Source organism: Vigna unguiculata, chromosome 11 (assembly GCF_037176805.1).
Source record: "Vigna unguiculata cultivar grain cowpea cultivar isolate G323 ecotype 2 chromosome 11, ASM3717680v1, whole genome shotgun sequence".
In the NCBI taxonomy this organism is placed as follows: Eukaryota; Viridiplantae; Streptophyta; class Magnoliopsida; order Fabales; family Fabaceae; genus Vigna; species Vigna unguiculata.
In genome coordinates, this window is record NC_140802.1 from 9713790 (window position 1) to 9741446 (window position 27657).

General features: G+C 24.9%; 2 protein-coding genes across 2 annotated transcripts; both read left to right on the forward strand.

Annotated features, from left to right (window-relative positions):
- Positions 1-206: 206 nt before the first annotated feature.
- On the forward strand, positions 207-9298 carry LOC114170152 (putative E3 ubiquitin-protein ligase ZFP1). The gene is made up of 5 exons (XM_085669196.1): positions 207-579; positions 689-730; positions 8682-8743; positions 8846-9010; positions 9164-9298. Exons 1-5 carry the CDS (start codon positions 207-209, stop codon positions 9296-9298), a joined length of 777 nt encoding a protein of 258 aa, XP_085525322.1.
- Positions 9299-13767: 4469 nt separating this feature from the next.
- On the forward strand, positions 13768-16421 carry LOC114170556 (uncharacterized). The gene is made up of 9 exons (XM_028056059.2): positions 13768-14005; positions 14076-14280; positions 14392-14482; positions 14595-14740; positions 14828-15071; positions 15160-15264; positions 15352-15534; positions 15627-15831; positions 15918-16421. The coding sequence occupies exons 1-9, from the start codon at positions 13786-13788 to the stop codon at positions 16403-16405; spliced, it is 1887 nt and encodes a 628-aa protein (XP_027911860.2). The 5' UTR covers positions 13768-13785; the 3' UTR covers positions 16406-16421.
- The last annotated feature ends 11236 nt before the right edge of the window (positions 16422-27657 follow it).

Genomic DNA, 27657 nt, shown 5'->3' on the forward strand with positions numbered 1-27657 from the left:
ATCATCTTTATATCATTTATTTTAATTTTTTTAATAATGTGATATAAATGATAAATTAAAAATAGATAAAATAAATAAATTAAATTATCATTATCCGTTTACAAATATCACAACTCCTAATACATTTCTCTTGCATTCGGAGACAGTAAACACTGACGGTCTTTCTTTGTTACTTTCTTCGTCGCATCTTCTAGTTGGTTTGAAACATGTCTATGTCTCAGCCTAGTATGAGAGGAGTTAAGATACATTCTGATTATTCAGTAAATGCTTATGGAATGGTCAATGGAATGACACAACAACACCATGGACTTCACCTTCAACCTACTGCAAGGCACAGCATCCCCTTGTTACCACGCTTTGGCTCCAGGGGATCTATGATGGTGCTTCGCTCTAACCATTTCATTAGAGGAAACTATTTTGGTGACTCTAATAGTAATAATGGTGATGGTGTTCATACTTTGATTTGGTATCACTGTCTTCAAATGTCCTATGTACAAGATAAATGTATATGTTTGTCATTTACAACTGCTAGTGCTAATGTAAGGAGAAGATACGATGGTAGAGCTGGAAGGGCAAGGCGTCACAAATTTCTCCATAGGCAGTACCATCATGCACAGCCTGTACAAGATATCAGAGCTCACTCCAACTTTCATCCTTCACTAAATGCTCCATTATGCTCCATTTGCAGGCAACATGCATAATCTTCCTCCTCGGGCTTTTCTTCAAGATGATGTAATATATTATTGTCTTTACTTTTGCTACTTTGTGGTTCTTAGAAACTTACTTTCTCATATATTATTGTCTTTTCATGCTGCAGGAGGTTACTTCATTGACCCTCACACAATTCACGATATGCGCTTGGACATTGACCATATGTCATTCATATGAGGTAAGTATATTATGCATTATATTATGCATTTTCCTATGAATGGTAAAACCTCAGTTACTATGAAAAACTTGAATTTGCTGAACTCTTGGGAATTGGACATCAGAAACATCTTAAGTTAGGTGAATGTATTGGCAACATAGACATAGAAGACATCATTGCAAGACAAATGCGAACAAACTTATTTATTACCTAATGACTTGGATTAAGAACAAGAATATGGTATTTGTATAATATGCCAGATATCAAATATAGCAACGTGAATATCTTATAGGATACTAGGTTATTTGTCATTTTATGTAATGGGGTGGGGTTTTTTATTCATTCAAGTTTAGTGTAGTAAAAATATGTTTAACTCTTGCTCTATCCCATGGGCAAATCAAAAGTATTGAATATTGTATTAGAAATATGTTTTACTTTTCTCTATTAATTGGAATGTTTATGCATGATTTTACATGATGAATATAAGATCAAAGAGGAGATTGGAATTCTTCAATGCAGACATGAGTACCATGCAGATTGTATAAAGAGATGGTTACATTACATGAGAAAAATGTTTGTGCGATGTGCAAATCAAAAGCATTGACTATTATATATAGAAGCGAGAATTAGAAGCACATAATTCATTATTCGTGCCAATTCATATGTTGTTGTGTTTGAAGTAGTACATATTGCTATTTCTGTAATACTGAACAAACTCATTGTTTACCCTTTTCATGAACTAGTAAATGTAGTTGCATTGCCGTATTCGGCAGTAGAACAATTATATAGTTGTTTAGATGTTAACTTTTGAGAAATTACATTCCTGATATATTTTCTTATTTTTCAGTTGAATGTTCTGTTTGCAAGTGCATGATAAAAATAAATTGTTTATACTTTTCATGAACCAGTTATTGCCGAATTAGGCAATAAAACATTTATCATGTTATATAGATGTTTAGATGTTATCTTTGGAAAATTACATTCTAGATATCTTTTCTTATTTTTCAGTTGAATGCCTCTTTACAATACATGGTAAAAGGAATTGTTTATATTGTTGACAATTTTCTTTTCTTTTCATATGGTGTCCATATATTATACATCAATAAATAGAATTGTAATCGAAATTAGAAGTTACTTTCTTAAATTTTAAAAGTTTTATAAGGTCTATTTTGTCAAAAAAAAAAAGTATTTTGGAATTAGAATTATAGTGTTTCTGAAATTGTAAATGTTTACATTTAGACTATTGTAATAACTTTGGAGGTTATTCTCGGTGGAATATGGACGAGGTTTTCCTGTTTTTTATTTTTTTCATTTAAAATTGTCATGGAACGTTGTCAAAGCTTTTATTGTTACTAGTTAGCTTTTTATTTTATATAAAATAAATGTTTCTCTTGCATAGTTAAAATTTCCTATAAATAATTTGAATATTAAACTATATATAGGATTTAAATTATGATAAAATATTATTTTTAAATATTAACATTTTTCAAAAAAAATTTGATATTTAAAGATATCAAGTTAAGAATACTAGCTTAAACAAACAATTATTTAAGAATACGCTTTTTTAAACTATATATTGAGAATGTTAACTACACAAGTAAATATTTTAATTTTAAATATGATTACAAAATTCGTTTTAGTTGCTACTCAATTAGGAAATTTCAATTATACATCTATAACAATATATAAAGTGATTTTCTTTTTTATGTCAATATCTTATCATTTTTTCAGTTTCATCCTTAATTATTATTTTAAAAATTAATTATTTTATAAATAATTTATCTTTATAACTATTTTTTTAAATTCCTTTTTATCTTTAACAATTATTTTAAAAATATTTTTTTGTATATATTTTATTTTCCAATTTTTTTATTATTTTAAAAATTGATTATTTTATAAATAATTTATTTTTAATTATTATTCTAAAAACTTTTTTTAACCGTTATTTTATTTACCAATTATTTTAAAAATTAACTATATATTCTAAAAGTAAATATTATTAATCTTAAAAATTATGTGTTTTCTATAGTCTAAATAAAATAAATCACGTTTCATAAAGAAATTAGTTATTACCCAAAAAAATGGATATTTTCTTTACATCCTCCTCCGCTAGTTCTCTTTCTATCCACTCCTTTTCCAAACATTAGCCTTCTATTCTTAAACTCATATTTTACTTATAAAACAATATATATTTGTATATCCCATAAAATGCTAAAAGATGTTTTCAACAATCTTGAAATGAAACTCTTTTTGAATTTGATTGAAATCTTGCACATAAATGTTATACATATGTCAAGTTTGGTTGAAGTTAAACATAGTAGAGAGCCAATCATACCATGATAGATAATTTTATCTACTTTCTTACCTTTATCGTCTTTGTCTAAAAAGATGTATGCATTGGAATCTTGATTGCATTTGAGTCTCCTATATTAAACTTCTTGAGCATCTCTTTAATATATTTTTTATTATGTATAATGTCACTTCTCTTGTTTGATATGCGGTCATAAGAAGAACCTCATTTCAAAACTCCGGTATATTAACTCAAAAAAGTCCTTGAAAAGACTTTCTTTATAAAAATATAAATATAAAATAAGTTTCATTTAATTTGATTAAACTTAAAAAATATAAAAATAATATCTGTAATTTAAAATAAATTTTTTATTGTACAATAATTAGTCCATGATAATAATAATATATGCTGATAAATCTTTTGTATAATGCAATCAAATTGTTTTTGAACATATATGTCATGAATATAAATATAAGAATGGTCTTCGGTGTCATTTATTTTAGCAATAGAATTTTTCAAGAAAATGCAAGCATTGTAATGGTACGGTTTACACCACGTAGGAGTAGGTTTAATCACTATCGGACCCAAAAAGATTTTTTGCCATCCCATTGTGACTCAAGTTGTTGTTGGATTTAACGGTTACCATTAGATTAAAAACTATAGTTATTAGTTATGGTGCAATTCACTAAAAATCCTTCTCTTGGATTGTGCATAACTCGACCCACTTATATTCACCAAAAGACAATTGTGCAACCCACAACAATCTCCTTTTTAACAATTGTCCACAAGAATAAAACTCGTGACCTTGACTATGATACCAATTATTGGATCAAGCGCTTAACACTAGACCAAAAGCTATAGCTATTAGTTAGGGCACTTTTCACTTAAGAGCGTAATATCCCAAACGTCACAATTCGATTGTGGCTCAATCCACTTGGTCTTTGCCACAAAAACAATTGATGTTACGTATAATAGTTGCTTCAAGCCTATCTAAAGGCACTCCTTAAAGAAGACAACAAGGATAATCATTATTTCCATGTGTTAAAACTTTGTTGCAATTTCTGTGTCTTAAAGCTTTTGGAGAAAATTGTTTGTGTTCATTTTAACAAACTAATAGAGTTTAAACCTTGTATACATTGAAAGATGCTACTCTTTGTAGTGAGTGTGAAATCGTGATTTGTTGGTCACAAAGACATTGTATTGTCTTAAGTTAAGAATGGTTTGTTATTTTAAAAGTACTCATGTTAAGTCAAAAGTGACTTGTTGAAAGAATATTTGGGTTAAGTTAGGAACAACTCGTTAAAGACTATTGAGATAGGGTCAACCAAAAATAGTTGAGTTGAAAGAATACTTGTACAAGATTAATAAGGAGTGAATGTGTGTATGACAAAAAAAATACTTCTTCGTACTTCATAGTAATAATATGCGTAATGAAACTTGAATCATTGGTTAAGAAATAAACCTAGTTTGCACTATCAAACAAACTAGTATAAAATTTAAAGTATATAATTGGTCAATGATGAAAGAAGTGATTGATTTAGTAACTAACTTATATTGGTCACCATTTCATTGGTCACTAATACACGGTGAACAATTAGTAACCAAAATTAGTGGTCAATTTAGTCACCAAAATTAGTGACCAATTTAGTGGTCGAATAAGTTATCGATTTAGTGGTTGAATGAGTTACCAATTTAGTTATCAAAATCAATAACCAATTTAGTGATTGAAATTAGTAACTGATGTAGTGATTGATTCAAGAACCAATTTTTGACCAAAATCCACAACCAATTAAGTCACCAACTTCCCCACAACTTAATGACAACTTTTGAAACACTAATAATATTCTTTAATTTTAATTGCTTTTGGAAAAATAATATACTTAATAAAAGTATATATTCATTAATACAATTTAAAATTTATAAAAATTTATATAACACTTACAAAGGAATCAACTAAAATCAATTACGGATCTTGACCAAGAGTTTTGAAGGGGTCAGAATAATATAATTTTTTGATCATTTGATTGGGCCATTAGTATACTTTAAAAAATGACTCTTCTATAAAACAATTGAATCGTTAGATTGGATTATTAGTATAATGCTTTAAATACTTTAAAAGATGTGAAGAAGTATAATTTAACTTATTTTCATCTTCACGTGTAGCTTCCCTTTTACTACTTCTACAAAATCAGGGACGGACCTATGTCTCCCCCAATTTTTTTTTTATTTTTTTTATATATATTTATATATTATTTATATTATGAAAAATTATAATAAAAGATAAAATAAAAAAAATTAATGAAGACATTGATTTATAAAAGAGATTAGATTTTTTTTTCTCGCTACAAGATCTTTCCACCATGTAAATTATGAGAAATCAATACAAAGAGATAGATCAGGAAATAGAGGTTGGAAAACACATAAATTGAGATTGAAGTATACATTATTGCATGATCTCTCAGATCAAGGTTAGTATTTTATCATGATTTATGTATGTTAAATTTATTTAGAATGTTTATCCCAAATTAATAAAACCCTAATTATGATTTTAGGGATTCTTTTATGAAAATGGTATGAACCTAATTATAATTTTTCTCATATTATTATAATCCTTAATTGTAAAATTTAGGGATTTTGTGTTTTTTGCTGCCTATGGTAATTTTTTTTTAAGTTTTGAATTTATACCGTGTTGCTTATTTAATTAAAGTGATATGAGTTTTATTATGTTTTGCATTGTGATAATTGTGATTTGTGAATATAAATTTTATTTTTTTTCAGATAGGCAAGAGATGATAAATTTATATTAGAAAGATTATGATAAAAAGTAAAAAAATTGATTCTTTTTTTTAAAGAGGTAGGTTTGTGATAAAGATAAAAAAAATGCATTTACATTAACTAAACTTGAGAAATTTCATGAGAACCATGAATTCAAGACAATAAAAAACAAATATCTAAAGTTCTTAGAGTTATAATATAATGAATTTAAAAATTCATTATAACGCGAGAAAAACGACCTCAAATTTGACAATACCACAAAATCAAATTGATAAGGTACGAAGGACTTATCTAAAATGGTATTCATGGTTTGGTATCATGAAATAATAGCATGATATAATAATGAATGATAGTAATATTTTTTTTGAATTCTACTAGTATGTGTGCTTATTTTAAGAAGCAGAGGAAATGAAGAGAAAAGATCAAGAGCTTTTTTTCTAACTAAAAAAAATTATATATAAGAAATCTATTTGGCTCCCTTACATTTTTTGTCCAAGTTTCGCCACTGTACAAAATAAATCCATTATTCTATTCTTCATCGATATGCTTTTTTTAAAATATATTAAAAAATAATTTATCATAATCTAATAAAATATTGAGAGACATAAGTATTAGAAGAAAAATATATTATAATCAAGTCACAATTAAAAATCGGTTATAAAAAACATATAATATATTTTTTTTCTTTTATAATCATAAAAAATAAGTAGAGATGTTAAAATGGGTCTCAACCCGTGAGCCAATCTGGCTCACCACGGGTTCGAGTCGAGTTGGGTTGAGAAAAATTCAATTTTTTAGAAGTGGGTTGAACTCAACCCGGCTCACTTAACCCACTAACATTTCTTTACAATGTTTTTTTAATTTTTGTTAATAATTATTTACTTTTTCTAATTATATAGGTTCACAATTTCATATTTTTAAATGTTAGAATGTTGCTCAATAATATTTGAATAGTTTGAATGTTTTATTGAATCACATGAAAGAAAATGTGTAATATTAGCCATGTTTTCTTGGACTCTATGGACACTTTCTTGGAAACAATTCATCATATATTGGTGGTGAACATGATGAAAATATTGGTTCTTGATTTTATTGTGATTGTCATCTCATGGATTGTTTAAAAAATTATTTAAATATTTGAATACTTAAAAATAAATACATAAATAATTTTTTTATGTGAGTTGGTGAGCCAACTCACTTAACCCACCAACCTGTGATAGGTTGAGCCAAATTGCAAAATTTCTGACTTACCATAGAGTGAACCGGGTTGGGTTCACTCATTTTCAACCCGGCTCGTGGTGAGTCAACCCGTGTGAGCCGGGTTGGCTCACTTTGGCATGTCTAAAAATAAGTATACCAAGACTCATGAGATAAAAAAATAATTTTAATAACTATTAAACTAATATTTCATCATCAAGTAAGACAAGAGAGAGTTACGAAGATATCTTTCATCCCTATTTTGTATTTTCATGATTTGTTAGGATTAGATTGAATAACGATTAAATAAAATAATAATCCAAATTATATGAATATCAAAAGTAATAATTAATGGTACCAAAATCATATACGAACAAAAAATTTAGAATTATATTTTAAAAATTGAATTGTCTTTACTGATAAAGATTTTCCTGCGGCTCTTCCTTGTCATTATAAAAGTAATTTACTTTTCCGATAAATTTAAAAATAATAATTAATGTTATTAAATAAATTAAATATTTAAAATTAAAAATTAAATTATCTTTAATCATAAATATTTTTTCTTTCCTTAAATTGTCATCTGTGACAGTTATACACACTGTAATATAGTTGCACTGAATAATGTATGATATAAAGACAAGTGAAATGAATATTCAGAATTAAATTTTACAAATTAAATTATCTTCAACGCTCGGCATTTCCCGAAATTTCCGTAATCTTATCCTTAAATACTTATATTACCGTCTTTACAAGATCCCGTTAAAGATAATCCGACTGAATAATATTTAGAATTAGATTTTTAAAATTCAATTATCTCTATCCGTAAACATCTCTCTTAACCTTTTTATTAAACACTTATATCCATTCTAAAGTATATTTATAAATAATAATTAATGGCATCAAGATTATATCAACTGAATATCTAATATTTAGAATTAGATTTTCAATCTTCAATTATCTTAAACGTACAATAAATATTTCCTCTTTCCTTAATTAAATTAGGATCTTTATAAATATCCATGTTACATTAGATTTACAAATAACACAATTCTTACAAACAATACAATTCCTGCATTCAACATTGTTTCTCATTCTTTATAATCTTCTCGATTGCATCTTCTATTTGGTTTTTAAGATCTTTGAGGGTTTAGTATGAATACACAAGTAGTGAGAAGAGGCTCAAGGAGATCTATGATGGTGCGTCACTCTAACCATCTCATTCGACGAAACTATTTGCATCTCCAAAGATATTATAGAAGAGATGGAAGGAGAAGGCACCACATCAATTTTCATTCTCAAGTAACAACAAATCAATCAAGAAGATCTTCAATGTCCATACAAAATAATCTTCATCCTTTGGCCTTGCGTGTAATATATCAATCATTTTTACTTTTGGTGATGATTTCTAGTCCTTAAAACCCTACTTTCTTTCTCACCTATTATTCTCTTTTCTTATGCAGGAATTTCCTCCATTGTGTGGCCCTCATTGTGATATGATTGTGGACACCGAAGACATGTCATATGAGACATTCTCTTATCCTGTGCAAGAATTTCCTTCATCGGTTGATCCTCACAGTGGTATGCGCTTGGACATTGACGACATGTCATATGAGGCAAGTATTGCATGTATAATTTGATGTATTTTCCAAAGAATACTATAAAACCTTAATGATTGAAAAACTTTAAATTGTTAACGTTTCAAAATTGGACAACAGGAGCTTCTTGAGTTAGGTGAATGGATTGGAAATGACAACTTGGAAAGGGGTTTGCCCAAAGAAAGTATTGCAAGACAGTTGCAGACAAAAACTTATCTATTACCTAATGACTTGGAGGGGTCAACTTCTGAGGAACGACAAATTGATATTTGCATAATATGTCAGGTATCAAATATAGCAACATGTATATTTTATAAAATATTAGTTTATTTGTCTTTTTTATATAGTAGATTAGGGTTATTTATTTAAGTTTGATGTATTAGAAATATGATTTACTCTTTCTCCTATTAATTGAAATGTTTATGCATAATTTTACAGGATGAATATAAAAATAAAGAGGAGATAGAAATTCTTCAATGTGGACATGAATACCACGCACCTTGTATAAGGAGATGGTTAGATGAGAAAAATGTTTGTCCCATCTGCAAATCAAAAGCATTGTCTATTACATAGAAGCCGAAACTAAAATCACACAATCTTTATTTGAATGAATTCATATTGCTTTTGAATGAAGCCGTAGATATTGATAACGTACATTGTTGTAATAGTTAAAAACTAAACCGTAGTTATATTCCCCAATTGGGCAACAGAAGATGTATATCGTGTTATTTGTTTAAATGTTAATTACATTCTTGATATTTTCTTTTCTTATTTTTTTCGTTGATTTCTATTATAAATAAATGGTAAAAAGGATTATTTATATTGTTGACAATTTTTTATTGTCTTAATTAATTAATGTGATAACGTTTTATTAATAAAATTATAATCAAATCAGTTTATATGAAACAAGTGGACATTATTTATCATTTTTATCAAGAAGTTTCTTTCTTAATTCTTGATCTAATTTTTTTAAAATGATTGGAATTAGAATTCTACAGTATTTTTTGAAATTGCAAATTTTAACGTTTGATTTGCACGTTATTCTTAGAGATGAATATGATACGACATTTTCATTTATTTTTTTTCATTCAGAATCCCGTGGGAAGTTGTTGAAGCTTTTATTGTAACTTAGTTAGCTTTTATAATAAATATTTATTTTGCAAAGTTAAATATACTGTATATTGAATTTAAATTATGAATTATTATCACTAACTGTATATTCATACCGTATAGAATAAGAATTTAGCTATATCTTATAACATTCTATTACAAGATAATAAAAAGAATCCAAATACTAATTCAAAATGTTTTTGAGTTGAAGTAAAGAAATAGACTTAGAATCCATTATATAATTACTAACATTCATCCCATAAGTTATCTTAAACGATATAAAACTTTTCAAAATGTCTTATTTTTATGAATCCAATAATTTGATGAAATAAATTAGTTATTGAAAAATAAATAGATATTTTTTATTGTCATAAAAAACTTTAAATTATTGAAAATTATAATTTTAATGTATGATGTATTCAGCGGAAAGAATACATTAAAAATTTTGCAAATTTAAAAGAACTTTTTAAATGTTAAGGTCTGAGTGTGTAGTGATTCATACAACAACATAAGACACAACTCATACAACAACATAAGACACAATCAATTATATATACTTATTCATACTTGAACAATGCAACCAATGTAATTTCATTGAGGTTTACTTATACTCTTAGTAAATTTAAAACATAAAAATAATAGGGAAATGCTCAATAAATCATGTCAGTCATCCTCTGTATAGATCCCCTTACACCACCCCTCAACCCACAATCATCTTAACTTGACAATATATACTTATTCCTCATGTCTCCGCAAACCCATTACATGTAAAGGATGATCATCATGTTCCTCATACATACAAATTCATTGAACCCAATTTATACTGGCATCCCATAATTAAACCCAACAAACCACCTAGGGAACCCCTACCCGCTACCAACACACTGGAACCCATAGGACACCTCTGTATCAATTTAAAGACTAATTATAATATTTTGAAACTATTTTAATTGTTAATAATTTTTAGTTTTTAAATTGATACTTAAATTGGTCCCTCTATAGTGACTAATTATTTTTGTTACTAAAATTTATCATTATTCATAGATTTTCTTGTACCATATTACGACTTTGTAAATTAGATACTTATAATAAATGTATCGAATACCGATACATGACTCAAGTTAAAGTATCATGCATCATAGATAAAAATTATTTATAATAAACTTATAAAATTATTTACATATAATTTTAGGAATATAAGAATAATAATGATAATCATGTTATTATTTTTCAATATCGTAAAAAAAGGTTGACTATTATATGTTTTCACTATTATATATTTTGACTATTATATGATAATGATTTTGAAACAATAACTTCTATATGGTTGAAATAGAAGCACATACACAAATAATTTTATGTTATATATTGTTATCATTGTGTAATCTCTTTTATATAAGAAAAAAAAGTGAATTTATCTTGTGTATATATAGACATGTTTTATCTTTATCTATATTATTCTCTTGGTTTGTTAGGATTTGATCATATGTAATAATAATCAAATAAAATAATAACACTAATTATATCAAAGGTAATGTTTTCGTTAAATATTCTTTTTATCAGTAAAGAATAAAAATAAATAAAAAAGTACTTAAAGGATGCTCTGAATCATATCACAACTTATATACATTTATATATTTATATATTTATATTTAAACAATTATTATATATACCAATAATATATATATATATATATATATATATATAATATCATACTTCGTATAATATTTTAACAAATTTATTATTATTATATTATGTTTTTAATTTAAACAATCTGTTTTATTAAGTTCCAACGATGTTTATGTCATCTACATAAACAACAATTATAAAAAATTCATTTTCTAATACTTTCATATAAATACAAGGACAAATATGATTATTTATATACCCTTCTTTTAATAAGTACTTCACAACACGGTTATATCATGTATGTCCTTATTGCTTTAATCAAATAAAGAGACTTGTTCAATTTTATTGAATAATTATCTTTAGAATTTGCCTTCTTTAGTAAATTAAATTCTTCAGGGATTTTCCTATAAATATAATTCTCAAGAGAATAAAAAACAAATAAGATCTAACATCATCCATTAAATGTAAATGCAGATCTTCTAGTGCAACTAGGATAATCAAATATCAAAATGTTATTGCATCCAATACTAGTGAACATGTCTCTTCACATATAGTATCACTATAAAAAAAATCCTTGATTAATGACCAATTTTAGTGACAAAAAATAATTAGTCACTATAGTGACCAATTTATAAACTAAAATTTATTAGTAACTAAAATAGTTTCAAAAAATTATAATTAGTCTCTAAATTGGCAATTAAAACAATTTCTATGATGAATTGGTCTCTAAATTGGTCACTATCATTAGCTACCTAGATCTCGTCTACCAAAAGAATTGGTCTCTAAATTAGTCTGTAATTACGAAATTAGTTTCTAAATTGATCTCTAAACATAATTTTTATCATAAAATTTTTCATTATTTGATAGTTTTTTGTAATGTATATGATTATTTAATAAAAGAAAATCATATATATATATATATATATATATATATATATATATATATATATATAAATTAACCGCGTACATTTTATTTAAGATTTATAAGAATTTACATATATTATGGATAATAATTACGAAGGTGAGATATTTAAAAATAAATTGAAATATTCTATACTTTAATATTTTTGAGAAAGTATATTCAAAAATCTCAAATAACATTGAAACATTAATATATAGAAAAATTGAAGGTACACATGATTATTGATATTACGTCGACTTTTTTTTATTAGCAGAATTTCGTAATTATCAACGACATAAGTAAATTCAACTTTTTTTACGGCAGAAATAAAATTAATATTACCTAAATAAAAATTATTATATAGTAAAAATAATTATATATATATATATATATATATATATTTATATTTAAACAATTATTATATATTTTATTTAATTTTTATAATAATTTACATGTATAACAATTTTGAAGTTGTGGTTTCTAAATATACATTGAAATATTTCTAATTTAATTTATATATATAATATCAGACTTCGTTTAATTTTTTTAACAAATTTATTATTATTATTATATTACGTTTTTAATTTAAACAATCTGCTTTATTAATTTCTTATGGATTTTTTGTTTTTTTATAATAAGAAATTAAATTTTTTATTATATTCAGCTTGTTTTACAAGGGAAAAAAATCATTATTGTAATTATTATAATATAATTTTAATACAATTATACTTATATTTTTGGGTATTATATTTTTATATTAGTAAAATTATAGTTTTATATATTATTATATAAACCGAATTTTAGTGAAAAATATATACTTTCATTATACAAATATGGTTAATTTTAAAAAGAAAAAGTAGTTATTTCGTATATATATGGTTTTAAAGAAGTAATTAGAAATCCTAAAATTTTTATTTTTTTCAATATCATAATCTTCTATGAAATTATATAAAGATGTGTTTGGATTTAGGTATTATAGAGTTATCTATTCTATAATATGGTAAAATTACTCTAATTTAATAAAAGATAAAATTGTCCGGTTGGAAAACTACCTTCAACTAAAAAAAAGTTTTATCCACTTCATAAAGTTATAGGTGAAAACAATTAACGAATGAAAACTGAAATTTAAGAAAAAAAAATACTATTATCTTATTTATAGATAAAAAATACAGTAATGTCTTATTTATAAAGCAAAAGTAAGATGTTATATCTTATTATATCTCTATCTTGTTTTGTTTTCTAATAATAGATGAAGAAGTTGCATATCAGTAACAATATTATCTTAGTTTTTCTCTATATATTCATACAATTTTGCACACTAAGGACTACCTTTCTCCCTCTTTCTCTTCTCTGTTACATAGGTGATCGAGCGAGTAATTTCTTTCTATTTCTCTTTTCACAGTCTGTTGAGAAGAAGAAAATGGTGAAAGTGAGTATCTTTGTGGTGTGGCTTATGCTCTTGCATTGTTGGATAGCCACGAGTGAGGCAAAGTACTTGAAATATAAAGACCCAAAACAGCCTCTGAATGTTCGAATCAAGGATCTCATGGACAGAATGACTTTAGAGGAGAAAATTGGTCAGATGACACAAATTGAACGTAAAGTTGCTTCTGCAGAAATCATGAAGAATTATTATATTGGTAAGCTCAATTTTTTCAATTAAAATAAATTCATTTAGTTGTTTTGTTATATGGTTTGTGCTTTTGGTAGGGAGTGTGCTGAGTGGGGGTGGTAGTGTTCCAAAGCCACAAGCTTCTGCAGAGGATTGGATGAACATGGTGAATGATTTACAAAAGGGTTCTTTATCAACTAGATTGGGGATTCCTATGATATACGGGATCGATGCTGTTCATGGCAATAATAATGTATATAATGCAACAATTTTTCCTCACAATGTTGGCCTAGGTTCTTCCAGGTATATTCTTCTTCTTTTTTTAATTGCTTTGTATGTTTTTAGCTTCTCAAATAAAATTATTTTTAAAATTATATTTGTGTATCATGATGAAATTTATCTCTCATCAAACAGAGATCCTAAACTCGTGAGGAGAATTGGAGCAGCAACTGCTCTAGAAATTAGAGCTACTGGAGTTCAATATGCCTTTGCACCTTGCATAGCGGTAACTAATACCTTTTTATTGAATAATTCTATGATCAACATCTAATGATAATTATGTCATATCTATTTTCCCTTATATATAGACTTATCTTATAATATGATATGTGGTATAGGTTTGTAGAGATCCAAGGTGGGGAAGATGTTATGAAAGTTATAGCGAAGACCATAGAGTAGTTCAAGCTATGACTGAGATCATTCCAGGTCTGCAAGGTGAAATCCCAGCAAACTCGCCAAAGGGTGTTCCATTTGTTGCTGGAAAGTAAGAACTTCATTATTCCCTTTGTTTCTATCTTTTGTTACTTGCAAGAATTTATCATATAAAATATTAATCCATTTGTTTGCATAGGCGAAAAGTTATAGCATCCGCAAAACACTATGTTGGGGATGGAGGAACCATAAAGGGAATCAATGAAAACAACACGGTGATAAGTAGACATGGATTGCTTAGCATTCACATGCCAGCCTATTATAACGCAATCGCCAAGGGTGTTTCGACTATCATGGTCTCTTATTCAAGCTGGAATGGAGAAAAGATGCATGCCAATCGTAATCTAATCACCGACTTTCTAAAGAATTCATTACGCTTTAGGGTAATATTCAACTTCTGAGGGCTTCATTTAATTCAAAATAGCAAATTGACATAGTAAACGAGTCCTGAATTTTGTCTGCTTTTCGTAGGGTTTTGTCATATCAGACTGGAAGGGAATTGATAAGATCACTACCCCTACGCATGCAAACTACACATATTCCATTTACGCAGCAATCACTGCTGGAGTTGACATGGTAAACTAGGAGTTTAATGCACAAACTTGAATGATTTTTCCATTTACCTTTCAACATCTTCTAATACTTGCTTTGGTAATGTTGTAGGTAATGGTTCCCCTCAACTACACAGAATTCATAGATGGCCTAACCTTATTGGTGGAAAGTAATGCCATACCAATGAGCCGAATTGATGATGCAGTAAGGAGAATTTTGAGAGTAAAGTTTGTTATGGGCCTTTTTGAGAACCCATTGGCTGATCATAGCCTAGTTCACCATCTTGGGAAGAAGGTTTGTTTGTAGTTAAACATGTGTATATTTTTCATCTACCAACTAATTTTTTTGTGTGTTGATTAAATCGTTTTAACAATGTACCTTGACAGAAACATAGAGATTTAGCTCGCGAAGCTGTGAGGAAATCTTTGGTTCTATTGAAGAATGGTGAAAATCCTAACCAACCACTTCTTCCTCTTCCTAAAAGAGCTTCAAAGATATTGGTTGCTGGAAGCCATGCTGATAATCTAGGATATCAGTGTGGTGGATGGACCATCGAATGGCAAGGAGTTACAGGAAACAATGTCACCAAAGGTATATTATATATTCCTTCACAACATCTTTCCCTTTTGTATAGTTCGGTAAAAGCACAATATTAACAAGGCATATGTGATTTACAGGTACAACAATTCTCAGTGCTATCAAAAACACAGTTCATAAAGATACTGAGGTAGTGTACAAGGAGAATCCTGATTTGGACTATGTCAAGTCTAATAATTTTTCATATGCCATTGTGGTAGTTGGAGAGAAACCATATGCTGAAACAAATGGTGATAGTTTGAATTTGACAATCTCTACACCTGGGCCAGAAACCATAAATAATGTGTGTGGAGGAGTCAAATGTGTTACTGTGATAATCTCTGGTCGTCCTGTGGTTATACAACCATATGTTGACAAAATTGAAGCTCTCGTTGCAGCTTGGCTTCCTGGTACTGAGGGAGAAGGTGTGACAGACGTTTTGTTTGGTGATTATGGTTTCATGGGCAAGCTTCCAAGGACATGGTTCAAAAATGTTGATCAGTTGCCGATGAATATTGGAGATAGTCATTATGACCCTCTTTTCCCTTTTGGATTTGGCCTTAAAACCAAACCCCACAAAGCCAATTAGGAATTCAAAATTATGTGTCCTGTAATTTTAGTCCATTTACCACTTTATACATAAAGTTCCTTGTTTCGTTTTTTATTTATATAGTTTAACATGTATAATATATTGATGTTGTCCTATTTAATTGAAATTTGGCAAATTATGTGGCTGGATGTTTGCATATCTTATTTTAACTATAGTTGTTAAATACTTTGGTTAACTAAATATGATATTACTTTTGCTTTATTTCTTTGGTAGAATTTAATAACTACATAACTTAATATTGGAACCTTTTAATATTAGTTGGTTTTAATGTATGTGATAGTTTCCGTTTTTGAACACTAAATTTTGATTAAATAAATAGAAAATATTTAGTGATGTGATCATGATTGATATAGTAATTAATAAAACTATCAAAGAAAACTCTCATGAAACAACAAATTAAAACATAAAACAAAAGAAAGGACATCATTCTAATAAATCAACAAAAGAATATTACATCACGTTAGGAAAAAGATCCTTATTTAATATAAGAAAGATAATTATTTAATTACATTTATAAATATGCATAGTTTTAATAAACCGATAACATCATCATAAACTTTCATTGGTTATTGTCAATAATAATAACTAATTATAATATTATTATAATGAATTTATCTTTATAAGTATTTATAAGTAGGGTACTACAGTATTCTTTTTCAAATTTTAGTTTTCACTTATCAATTATATTAGACGTCGATAGTTTTTATAGATTGACAACATCATAATACACTCTTATTGATTATTGTATATAATATATATATTATCTATTATATTGTTATAGAATGTTATCTATAACATTATACAAAGAGGATTTTCTCTTTTATGTCCACATTTCATAATATCAATTATATCCTTTATAATATAATTAGTTATTAAAATTTTTAAAATTAACGGTTACTTTTACCTATTTTCTATAAAACTTTTTATTTTTTTCTATTCATCAACAATTAATTTCTCTATTAATTTCACTTTATTTTTAATAAATATAAATTTATTTTATCTATTAACTTAATATCATTATACTGTTATCACTTATTAACATACATTCATGTTTAAAAAATTCATACATACAGGCACGATAAGTCTTGTGTGTATGCTAGTTTTTATAAAAATTGTATTACATTATTAGTATTATTATTATTATTATTATTATTATTATTATTATTTTTATTATTATTATTATTATTATTATTATTATTATTATATTTATTATTATTGTTATTATTATTATTATTACTATAATTGTAATTTCGTAATTTTATAATTTTATAATTTTATAATTTTATAATTTTATAATTTTATAATTTTATAATTTTATAATTTTATAATTTTATAATTTTATAATTTTATAATTTTATAATTTTATAATTTTATAATTTTATAATTTTATAATTTTATAAATTTATAGTTTTATAATTTTATAATTTTATAATTTATAATTTTATAATTTTATAATTTTATAATTTTATAATTTTATAATTTTATAACTTTATAATTTTATAATTTTATAATTTTATAATTTTATAATTTTATAATTTTATAATTTTATAATTTTATAATTTTACAATTTTATAATTTTACAATTTTACAATTTTATAATTTTATAATTTTATAATTTTACAATTTTACAATTTTATAATTTTATAATTTTATAATTTTATAATTTTATAATTTTATAATTTTATAATTTTATAATTTTATAATTTTATAATTTTATAATTTTATAATTTTATAATTTTATAATTTTATAATTTTATAATTTTATAATTTTATAATTTTATAATTTTATAATTTTATAATTTTATAATTTTATAATTTTATAATTTTATAATTTTATAATTTTATAATTTTATAATTTTATAATTTTATAATTTTATAATTTTATAATTTTATAATTTTATAATTTTATAATTTTATAATTTTATAATTTTATAATTTTATAATTTTATAATTTTATAATTTTATAATTTTATAATTTTATAATTTTATAATTTTATAATTTTATAATTTTATAATTTTATAATTTTATAATTTTATAATTTTATAATTTTATAATTTTATAATTTTATAATTTTATAATTTTATAATTTTATATTTATAGTTTTATAATTTTATAGTTTTATAATTTTATAGTTTTATAAATTTATAGTTTTATAATTTTATAGTTTTATAATTTTATAGTTTTATAATTTTATAGTTTTATAATTTTATAGTTTTATAATTTTATAGTTTTATAATTATATAGTTTTATAATTTTATAATTTTATAATTTTATAGTTTTATAATTTTCTAATTTTATAATTTTCTAATTTTATAATTTTATAATTTTATAATTTTATAATTTTATAATTTTATAATTTTATAATTTTATAATTTTATAATTTTATAATTTTATAATTTTATAATTTTATAATTTTATAATTTTATAATTTTATAATTTTATAATTTTATAATTTTATAATTTTATAATTTTCTAATTTTCTAATTTTCTAATTTTCTAATTTTATAATTTTATAATTTTATAATTTTATAATTTTATAATTTTATAATTTTATAATTTTATAATTTTATAATTTTATAATTTTATAATTTTATAATTTTATAATTTTATAATTTTATAATTTTATAATTTTATAATTTTATAATTTTATAATTTTATAATTTTATAATTTTATAATTTTATAATTTTATAATTTTATAATTTTATAATTTTATAATTTTTAATTTTATTATTTTATAATTTTATAATTTTATAATTTTATAATTTTATAATTTTATAATTTTATAATTTTATAATTTTATAATTTTATAATTTTATAATTTTATAATTTTATAATTTTATAATTTTATAATTTTATAATTTTATAATTTTATAATTTTATAATTTTATAATTTTATAATTTTATAATTTTATAATTTTATAATTTTATAATTTTATAATTTTATAATTTTATAATTTTATAATTTTATAATTTTATAATTTTATAATTTTATAATTTTATAATTTTATAATTTTATAATTTTATAATTTTATAATTTTATAATTTTATAATTTTATAATTTTATAATTTTATAATTTTATAATTTTATAATTTTATAATTTTATAATTTTATAATTTTATAATTTTATAATTTTATATTTTGGTATAACTTAATTATAAAAACAAAAATATTAACTTTAAAATTAGATGATTAAAAAATAAAAAATAATGAATTATAATTTTTTATTTTAAATTTAATGATTTAATACTTTTATTTTATATAATTATATAATTTTATATATTTTGATCTTTTAATTTTATATTTTTTAAAATTTTTAAATTTAATTTGCTTTAAGAGTAATTTTTGTTGAATGTGGTCGATTCTTAAGGTAGATCCTTATTATTAAAATATCTTTTAATTAAGTATTTTGTGACAATATTTTAATGTAAGGTAAGTATCACATTAATTATACATTTAAATTTAACTATAGGAGTCGATTGAAAAATTGTAAAATTTGTAATACTCAATAGACAACAAAAATTTCACAGGGACTCAATTGAAAATTGCAAAATTTTTGAACTTAAAGCTTAATTAAGTCGTCACCAACAAAATTTATGTCAACGTTGTTCGTCTTTCTCTAATATTTTCTTGATCACATATTCTATTTGGTTTTGAAGATATCTTATATGAACACACTACGAGGTCATATTTCAATTACTTGCTCTTTGCATTTGTTTTGTTATTCATTTTATCTCTATATCTTAGTTTTTCTTAAATTGAAAAAAAAAAGTTACTAAAAATGGTAGAAATAAAACTGACAAATAATTTTTTATTAGGGTGAAAAGGCCCTAAAGCTGTTAGGGTTCCCCTTTCCGCCTCACTTTGCAAGTTGAACCTAAACACTGCCGCCTTTCCATTTCAGAGCTCTGCTAGGGTTAGCTGTCAACCCCTCCAAGTGAACTCCAACTAGACCTCCACTTCACGTAAGTCGATTCTAACCTGTACTTCAGTTCCTTCTTCGTGGTTACAACTAGACTCAGTCAGGGAGCCCGTTTTAATCTGGTTCCATTGTTTTGCCAGCTCGCTAATCCCCTCTAGGAGCTGTTACGTCCACTGTTGGTACCCAGGGATCCAGTTGCTAGCTTGTTTTTCAGGTAAGGGAAGCTAGAACCCTCCTGTTTGTTTGGTGCGAGTCTGTTATTCTATGTTGTTTGTGATTGTTTGAGTTGGTCTGCTGTTATGAATGTTTGGCATGGTGGGATTGTTGTTCGGAGTATGTTTTCGAGTCTGCTGCAGGTGAGAACAATGGCGGGCACTGATAAACTCGCCCAAGCGAGCTAGTCTCGCCTAGGCGAGATTAACAGGGGCTCGCCTAAGTCTTTTCCACGAATGGTTGCCCAGGCGACCCAATGTATTTTTTTGAGCGAGCGACGTCTCGCTTAGGCGAGGAGCGTCTCGCCTGAGCGAGAACGCGCGCAAAGTCCCTGTGCAGAAAGTCGAGCTCTCGCCTAGGCGAGGGAAGCTCGCCTGAGCGAGGGTCCTCCTCGCCTGGGCGAGATCTTGCTGCCTGAGCGAGAAACTGGGCGAGAAGGTGGCTGGCCTTGAAGTTTTCCGTGCTTTAAAATGTTGATTATGTGCTTGGATGGTTATTACCTTTAAGAATATGAACTGAATGATTTTTATGAATGGGATGGTATGAGAGTTATGATTTATGCGTTTTAGCATGATGTGAGTATGATATATGTATGAGATGGTTCATGAAATTGAGATGATGAGTTTGACATGAGTTCGGCATGAGACATAAAAGAGGTTGGTATTGATACGGCATGGTAATGATATGAGATAGAGTTCCATACTCTGGGTTCGAAAATAATGAGTTGGCATGGTTTGGTTGGGAGTACGAAAGAGGTGAATTATGAGAAATTATATGAGATGTATATATACATATAATGTGTGTATGCATGCCGAATCTGTTTGATTGACTGTGAATGTTTGGTCCGTGTTAGTGCGTAAGTCCTTGGGATCTCTAGGTGGGATTCCCGGGGTCGTGCTTCAGTGGTCGGGACGTAATCCCATGGCCCCTGTTAGTGGGTGTCCATGGTGGTGCCCCATCTGTATAACTAGGTAAGGATTCAAGGTAAGGTTGCATCCTGACACTCTAAGGAGTCAGTTAGTCTCACCTAGAGCGGACTGACTCCTGTGGTGAGAGTAGCAGGAGGCCCAAAATTCATTAAGGGCTAACCTTGTGGTGAGGGAAAATTGATTCATTATAACACTTGTAACACATAGCTTGGGGGTGAGCAGAGGTATCCACCACAAGTGCAAGCATCCACTGAATCCGACCAGGTTATATGTATCCGGATGAGTCGAGTCGAGTTGTAGTGTATTGCTTGGGGAATCGTGACATGCTTGTGTGTTGTATGTATGATGAACTGTGAATATGAATCTGATTTAATTGATGAGATGATTTTTGGCTCTAGCTTACCCTTTGCTCGTTTGATTGTTTTGTGTGTGGTTCTTCTCTTTTGCGATGATCATCAAATTATTGATGTGAGCAGAAGCGAGAGGTTCTCGCGGTCAACAGGGGAACAGTGACTCCGCTGCATAGCCCATCTGGGCTGGAGCTGATGTTTTATTTCTTTTGTTGGGCTTCTTTTAGGGTCACGGCCCATGTATTCTGTTTGACTTGTTATCTCTTCGATTCCTTTTAACTTTTATATCTGGTTTATCCTGTGGCACCGTGGTGTGCCTTACGTTGTAAGGAGTGGGTTTAAACTCCAGGACTGCGCTATAATATTATTCCAGTGTGATGCTTCTTTAATTACGTTATTAATTAAATGGGGTGCTACAAATGGTAGTATTATTATTATAGTTAGACACACATTTTAATTTTATTTACTAAGAGATCATATTTCAAATAGTTATCCTTCTTAATTATTTTTGTTGCTGATGTATATATCTTTATATATAATTATAGATTATAAGTATGTCAACATTAGCCTTGGTATTTGCATTGACATTAATATTTATAGCATAAACATTATTATTATTATCATTTAGTATCATTATTATTTTTATTATTATTGTTATTACTATTCATAGTGATGTTATTACTATAAGTATTTTTTTTAATTATAAAAAACGTTATTATACTAAATACTTTTGCTAAATAGATTTTTAATCTTTTAAAAATATTATAATTTATAATTTATATTAATAATATTATTATTATTTTTAATGGTTAAATAAATATAATAACAATTATATTATTATTCTAAATATATTTGAAATAAATAAAAAAAACGTAAATACATGCACGAGTCATATACTATTATAATTATTTTATAAAATTAATTAACTACACTATATTTTGATATTAATTTTATTTATTATATTTAAAACTGAATTTACAACTTAATTTCATTAATAATAACATTTACAACGATATAACCTAATTTTCATGATATTTATTATTTTATTTTTATATTATTGTTATTATTATTATCAATTATAACTCTAATTATTATTATTATTATTATTATTATTATTATTATTATTATTATTATTATTATCAGCTCTAATTATAATTATTATTATTAACTATAATTGTTGTTATCAACTATAATTATTATGATGAGTATTACTACCAAATGTAAGTATTATTATTATCATTATTAACTACAATTATTTCTATTATTATATTACTATTATTATAATTATTATTATTACTACTACTATTATTATTTCGAACTATAATTATTATAATAGTTATTATTATTGTTGTTGTTATTATTATTATTATTATTATTATTATTATTATTATTATTGTTGTTGTTGTTGTTGTTGTTGTTGTTGTTATTTTTGTTATTATTGTTGTTGTTGTTTTTATTATTATGGTTACATACACATTTTACTATCTATGAATCATGTTTCAATTACTTGATCTTTTTATCTGTTTTGTTGTTTATTTATCTTTACATTTGACTAATTATTTTAAGGGTTAAATATGTTTTTAGTCCCTTAACTTCTAATGAATTTTGGAATTAATCCATTTCGAAACTTTGGACCAATTTAGTCTTTTATCTTTCGAAATACGTGAATTTAGTCCTTTTAATCAAATTTTGTTAAGTTTATTTGACATTTCAAGCGCGTTTCATAATAGTATTTCACTAAACTTTAAAGAAAGTATGTGTTAAATAGTATAAACAACTCATATACAATCCTAAAATGTGTACGAAACATCAAATAAACCTAAAAGAATTTGATTAAAAGGACTAAACCCACGTATTTCAAAAGATAAAAGACTAAATTGGTCCAAAGTTTCAAAATGAACTAATTCCAAAATTCACTGAAAGTTAAGGAACCAAAAACGTATTTAACCCTTATTTCAATTCAAAAAATAGTTACTAAAATTAGTAAAATAATAAAACTGAAAAATATTTTTTTTATTTTAAATAATTATTTAAGTTTAAAATATAACAATTAAGAGGATAAAATTAAAAAAGCAAAAAAGGACACCAAAGATGTTTATCTCTTTATATATGTAGTTGTATTATTATTATTATTTTTTTATCACTACGCGATATTATTTAAGTGTTATTATTATTATATATTATTATTATTGTTATTATTATTATTATTATTATTATTATAGTTAAACACATATTTTACATTTATTTACTACGGGATTATATTTCAATTACTTGCACTTTTTATTTGTTTTGTTGTTCATTTTACTTTTTTTATATCTGTGTAATTATTTGAATTAAAAAAATAGTTACTAAAATTATTAAAATGATAAAATGGAAAAATAATTTTTATTACTTATTTTAATTTAACAAATAATAATTAAGAAATTAAATTGTATAAACAAAAGAGGACACAACAAATGTATATCTCTTTATATATATATATATATATATATATATATATATATATATATATATAGTTATTGTATTATTATTATTGGTATCATTATTATTTTTATTATTATTATTACTATTCATAATGGTGTTATTATTATAAGTGTGCTTTTTTTTAATTATAGAAAACCTTGTTATACTAAATACTTTTTTCTAAATAGAGTTTTAATCTTTTAAAATTTTTATAATTTGTAATTTATATTAATATTATTATTAGTATTTTTAATGGTTAAATAAATATAATAACAATTATATTATTATTCTAAAAAAATTTAAAAAAAAACAAATATGCCCGTACGGATCATAGGCCATTATAATCATTTCATAAAATCAATTAACTGTATTATATTGTGATATCAATTCTATTTATTATATTTAAAACTGAAATTATTATTGCATCATTTAGAGTTACTATTTTATTACTTTAATAACAACATTTACAACAATATAACGTAATTTTCATAATATTTCATTACATAATACTTTCACTATTTTATCATTTTAATATACGAAATAAAACAAATACGCCCCGTGCGTACGCACGGTCAGTGTACTAGTTTCATTTAACATTTTTTCCTCAATAGATAATAGAACTAATTTGTTTAATCTTTCTTGAGACATTGTTGATCTTAAATAGGTCTTTATTATCTTTAGCTTTAATAAACTCCTTTCGGTTGAAAAAACTGACACTAAATTGTTAACATTATTCTATAAGTTATATATGCATTTGGAAAATAATTTATTCTTTTTATATGATTAAGAATGTCAATTGGTTTATCATTTTTTAAACCTATAATTTCCCTTAAGATATTTTATTCTGAAATTAAATAAAATCCATCAATATCCAACGAATTATCATGTTTTAAAGATTTGTTAAGGTTTAAGCATTTTTCTTTCAAAAATGAAATATCTACACACCGTACGTAATACACAAGACATTTGCTCTTTTTTGTTCGTAGTTCCTTTTTGTTATGCAATTAAAGTCTCAATTCTTCTTTTCTTTTGAAATAGCCTGATTCAAAATTTCTAGTTGACATATCTATATATTTTTATATGAAATAAAAAAATATATAAAACAATACTAAAGATAAATATATAAAACAAATGAATTAAAATAATAAAGCTTGGTTCTGGTTGTCAAGAAAATAAACTCAATAGTAGACTTGTAGTATCTTGAAGTCTCAAGTCTCTTTTTCGTTCTTAAATCTCAACTTCTTCACAAACTTGCAAAGTTGTTTAGTTTGAGATTAATCAGTAATAAAAATAATTAAAAAATGTTACTCTTCTAAACTCGATAGTAAATCTTTTTTCCTTAAACTTGAATTATCTTTGTACATAAAAGTTAACTTTGAATTATGCTCCAATTAATCTATTATTCACCAAAAGACTAAACCATAATCTAATTAATAATGTTGTAAAAAAAATACAGTTTATCCTCAAGATATATGCAAAAAAAAAAACACTCTCAAAACCCATAAATCTAAAAGTACAAAAAAAAACCTTGACAAAAGAAACATATTTCTAATTCTAATACAAAACCAAACAGAAAAAAAATAACACCACAAAAAGAAAAAAATACTAACCAGAAATGAGATGAAAAAATTGGTACAAACGGGCAACATAGATTTAAGGAATATAATCTGCCAAAATCTTAGAAAAAGGACGATCAGAACAAAATAAAGTAAAGAGAGGTAAGAGAAGTCATAAAAAAAATAAAAAATGAAAATATGATCCAGATTGATTATAATAGAATAAAGATAGCTAATCATTCTCTTTCTTGTAAACAAAATTATAATTTACTAAAAAAATATTTTAACTCATTAATTATCATTTTTACCACCATTAAAAATTAACATACATGAATAATAATTTAATTAAATTTTATGCAAACATAAACTTATAATTAATTTAATAGAGCTATATTAGTAATAAAATATATTTTTGAGGTCTTTTTTATCTTAAACATAATTTTATAATTAGTTTAATAAATGTATATTAATTAGTACTAAAAAAAATTTGAAGCCTTTTTTTCTTAAACATAATTTTTATAATTAATTTAATAGAGAAATAGTAATAATAATTTTTTTTTTTGAAATCTTCTTATCTTTAAGGCTTAAAACGAATGCTTTTCTCGTTTTATACTTGAGTCGGGCTGGTGAAAGAAATTAACATAACACAACATGAATGGAGCCCAACATCAACTTAATACAAGGCTCCCATCCCCTTGTTATAAGCTTTGGCTCTCGGATATCTAGTCACTAACCATTTCATTTGGGAAAGCTATTTTGATTTCCGAAGATATCATAATAGAGGTGGAAGGAGAATGCACTAGAATATATGTCCTCATCGACTATTTTATAATTGTTCATGATCACACTATTAATTAGAGATCAATTTAGATATTTATTTTTTTAATAGTCAAAACTTTTGTATTTAATTTTAGAAATTAATTTATTGACAAATTTATAAATCAATTATAATTTTTCATTTATAAAAAAATTATTTTAAATATTTATAATTTATAATTTATAAATTTATATATAAATTGATCATTATATTGAATAATTATTTTTTATCTCTAATTAAGCATTTTTCTTATAATATTGTTTAACGCACCCTTGACGAGCTAAATAGGAGACAAATTAAAAACTCTAACCTAATCAGTCAAGTTTTGACGTCCACATAGTAACTCACTTCATCACCCCTGCTCCCTAAAAGTATAACAACATAATGATGATGATGATGTTTTCTTAAAATTTATTTACTTTTAATATTTTATTATTATAATATTTACTATTATTAATTTTATCACATTCAAAATAATCCATGCTTTAGGTTAAGTGATCGGGGCTTGTTCTAATTAGGGATGACAAAATTATATGTATTTGCGGATATTCGTAGATAAAATCTGCGAAGGATAATTAGTACTCGCAGATATTTAATATCCGCGGGTAGTGGTAGCAAATATTTTACTACCAGCTTATAAACAGATCGGGTGCGGGTATCATACTATCCATACCCGCGAGTACTCGTTACTCGCAAAAAATTAAAATTAAAATTAAATTTATATTTTATTAAGTTAAATTTAATTAAAATTAAAATTAACAGTATATTTTGTTATGTCAATTTTAATTTTAATTTTAATTTTAATTTTAATTAAAATTTAATTTAATTTAATTTAAATTTTATTTTTATAATTTTATATTAAAAAATTTATAAAATATATATATTTTTTAAATATTTGCGGGTATCGGATATACACGGGTACCCACAGGTTTTAAAAATATCTGCGAGTATTTTTGAAGCATATACCCAGCAAATAAACGA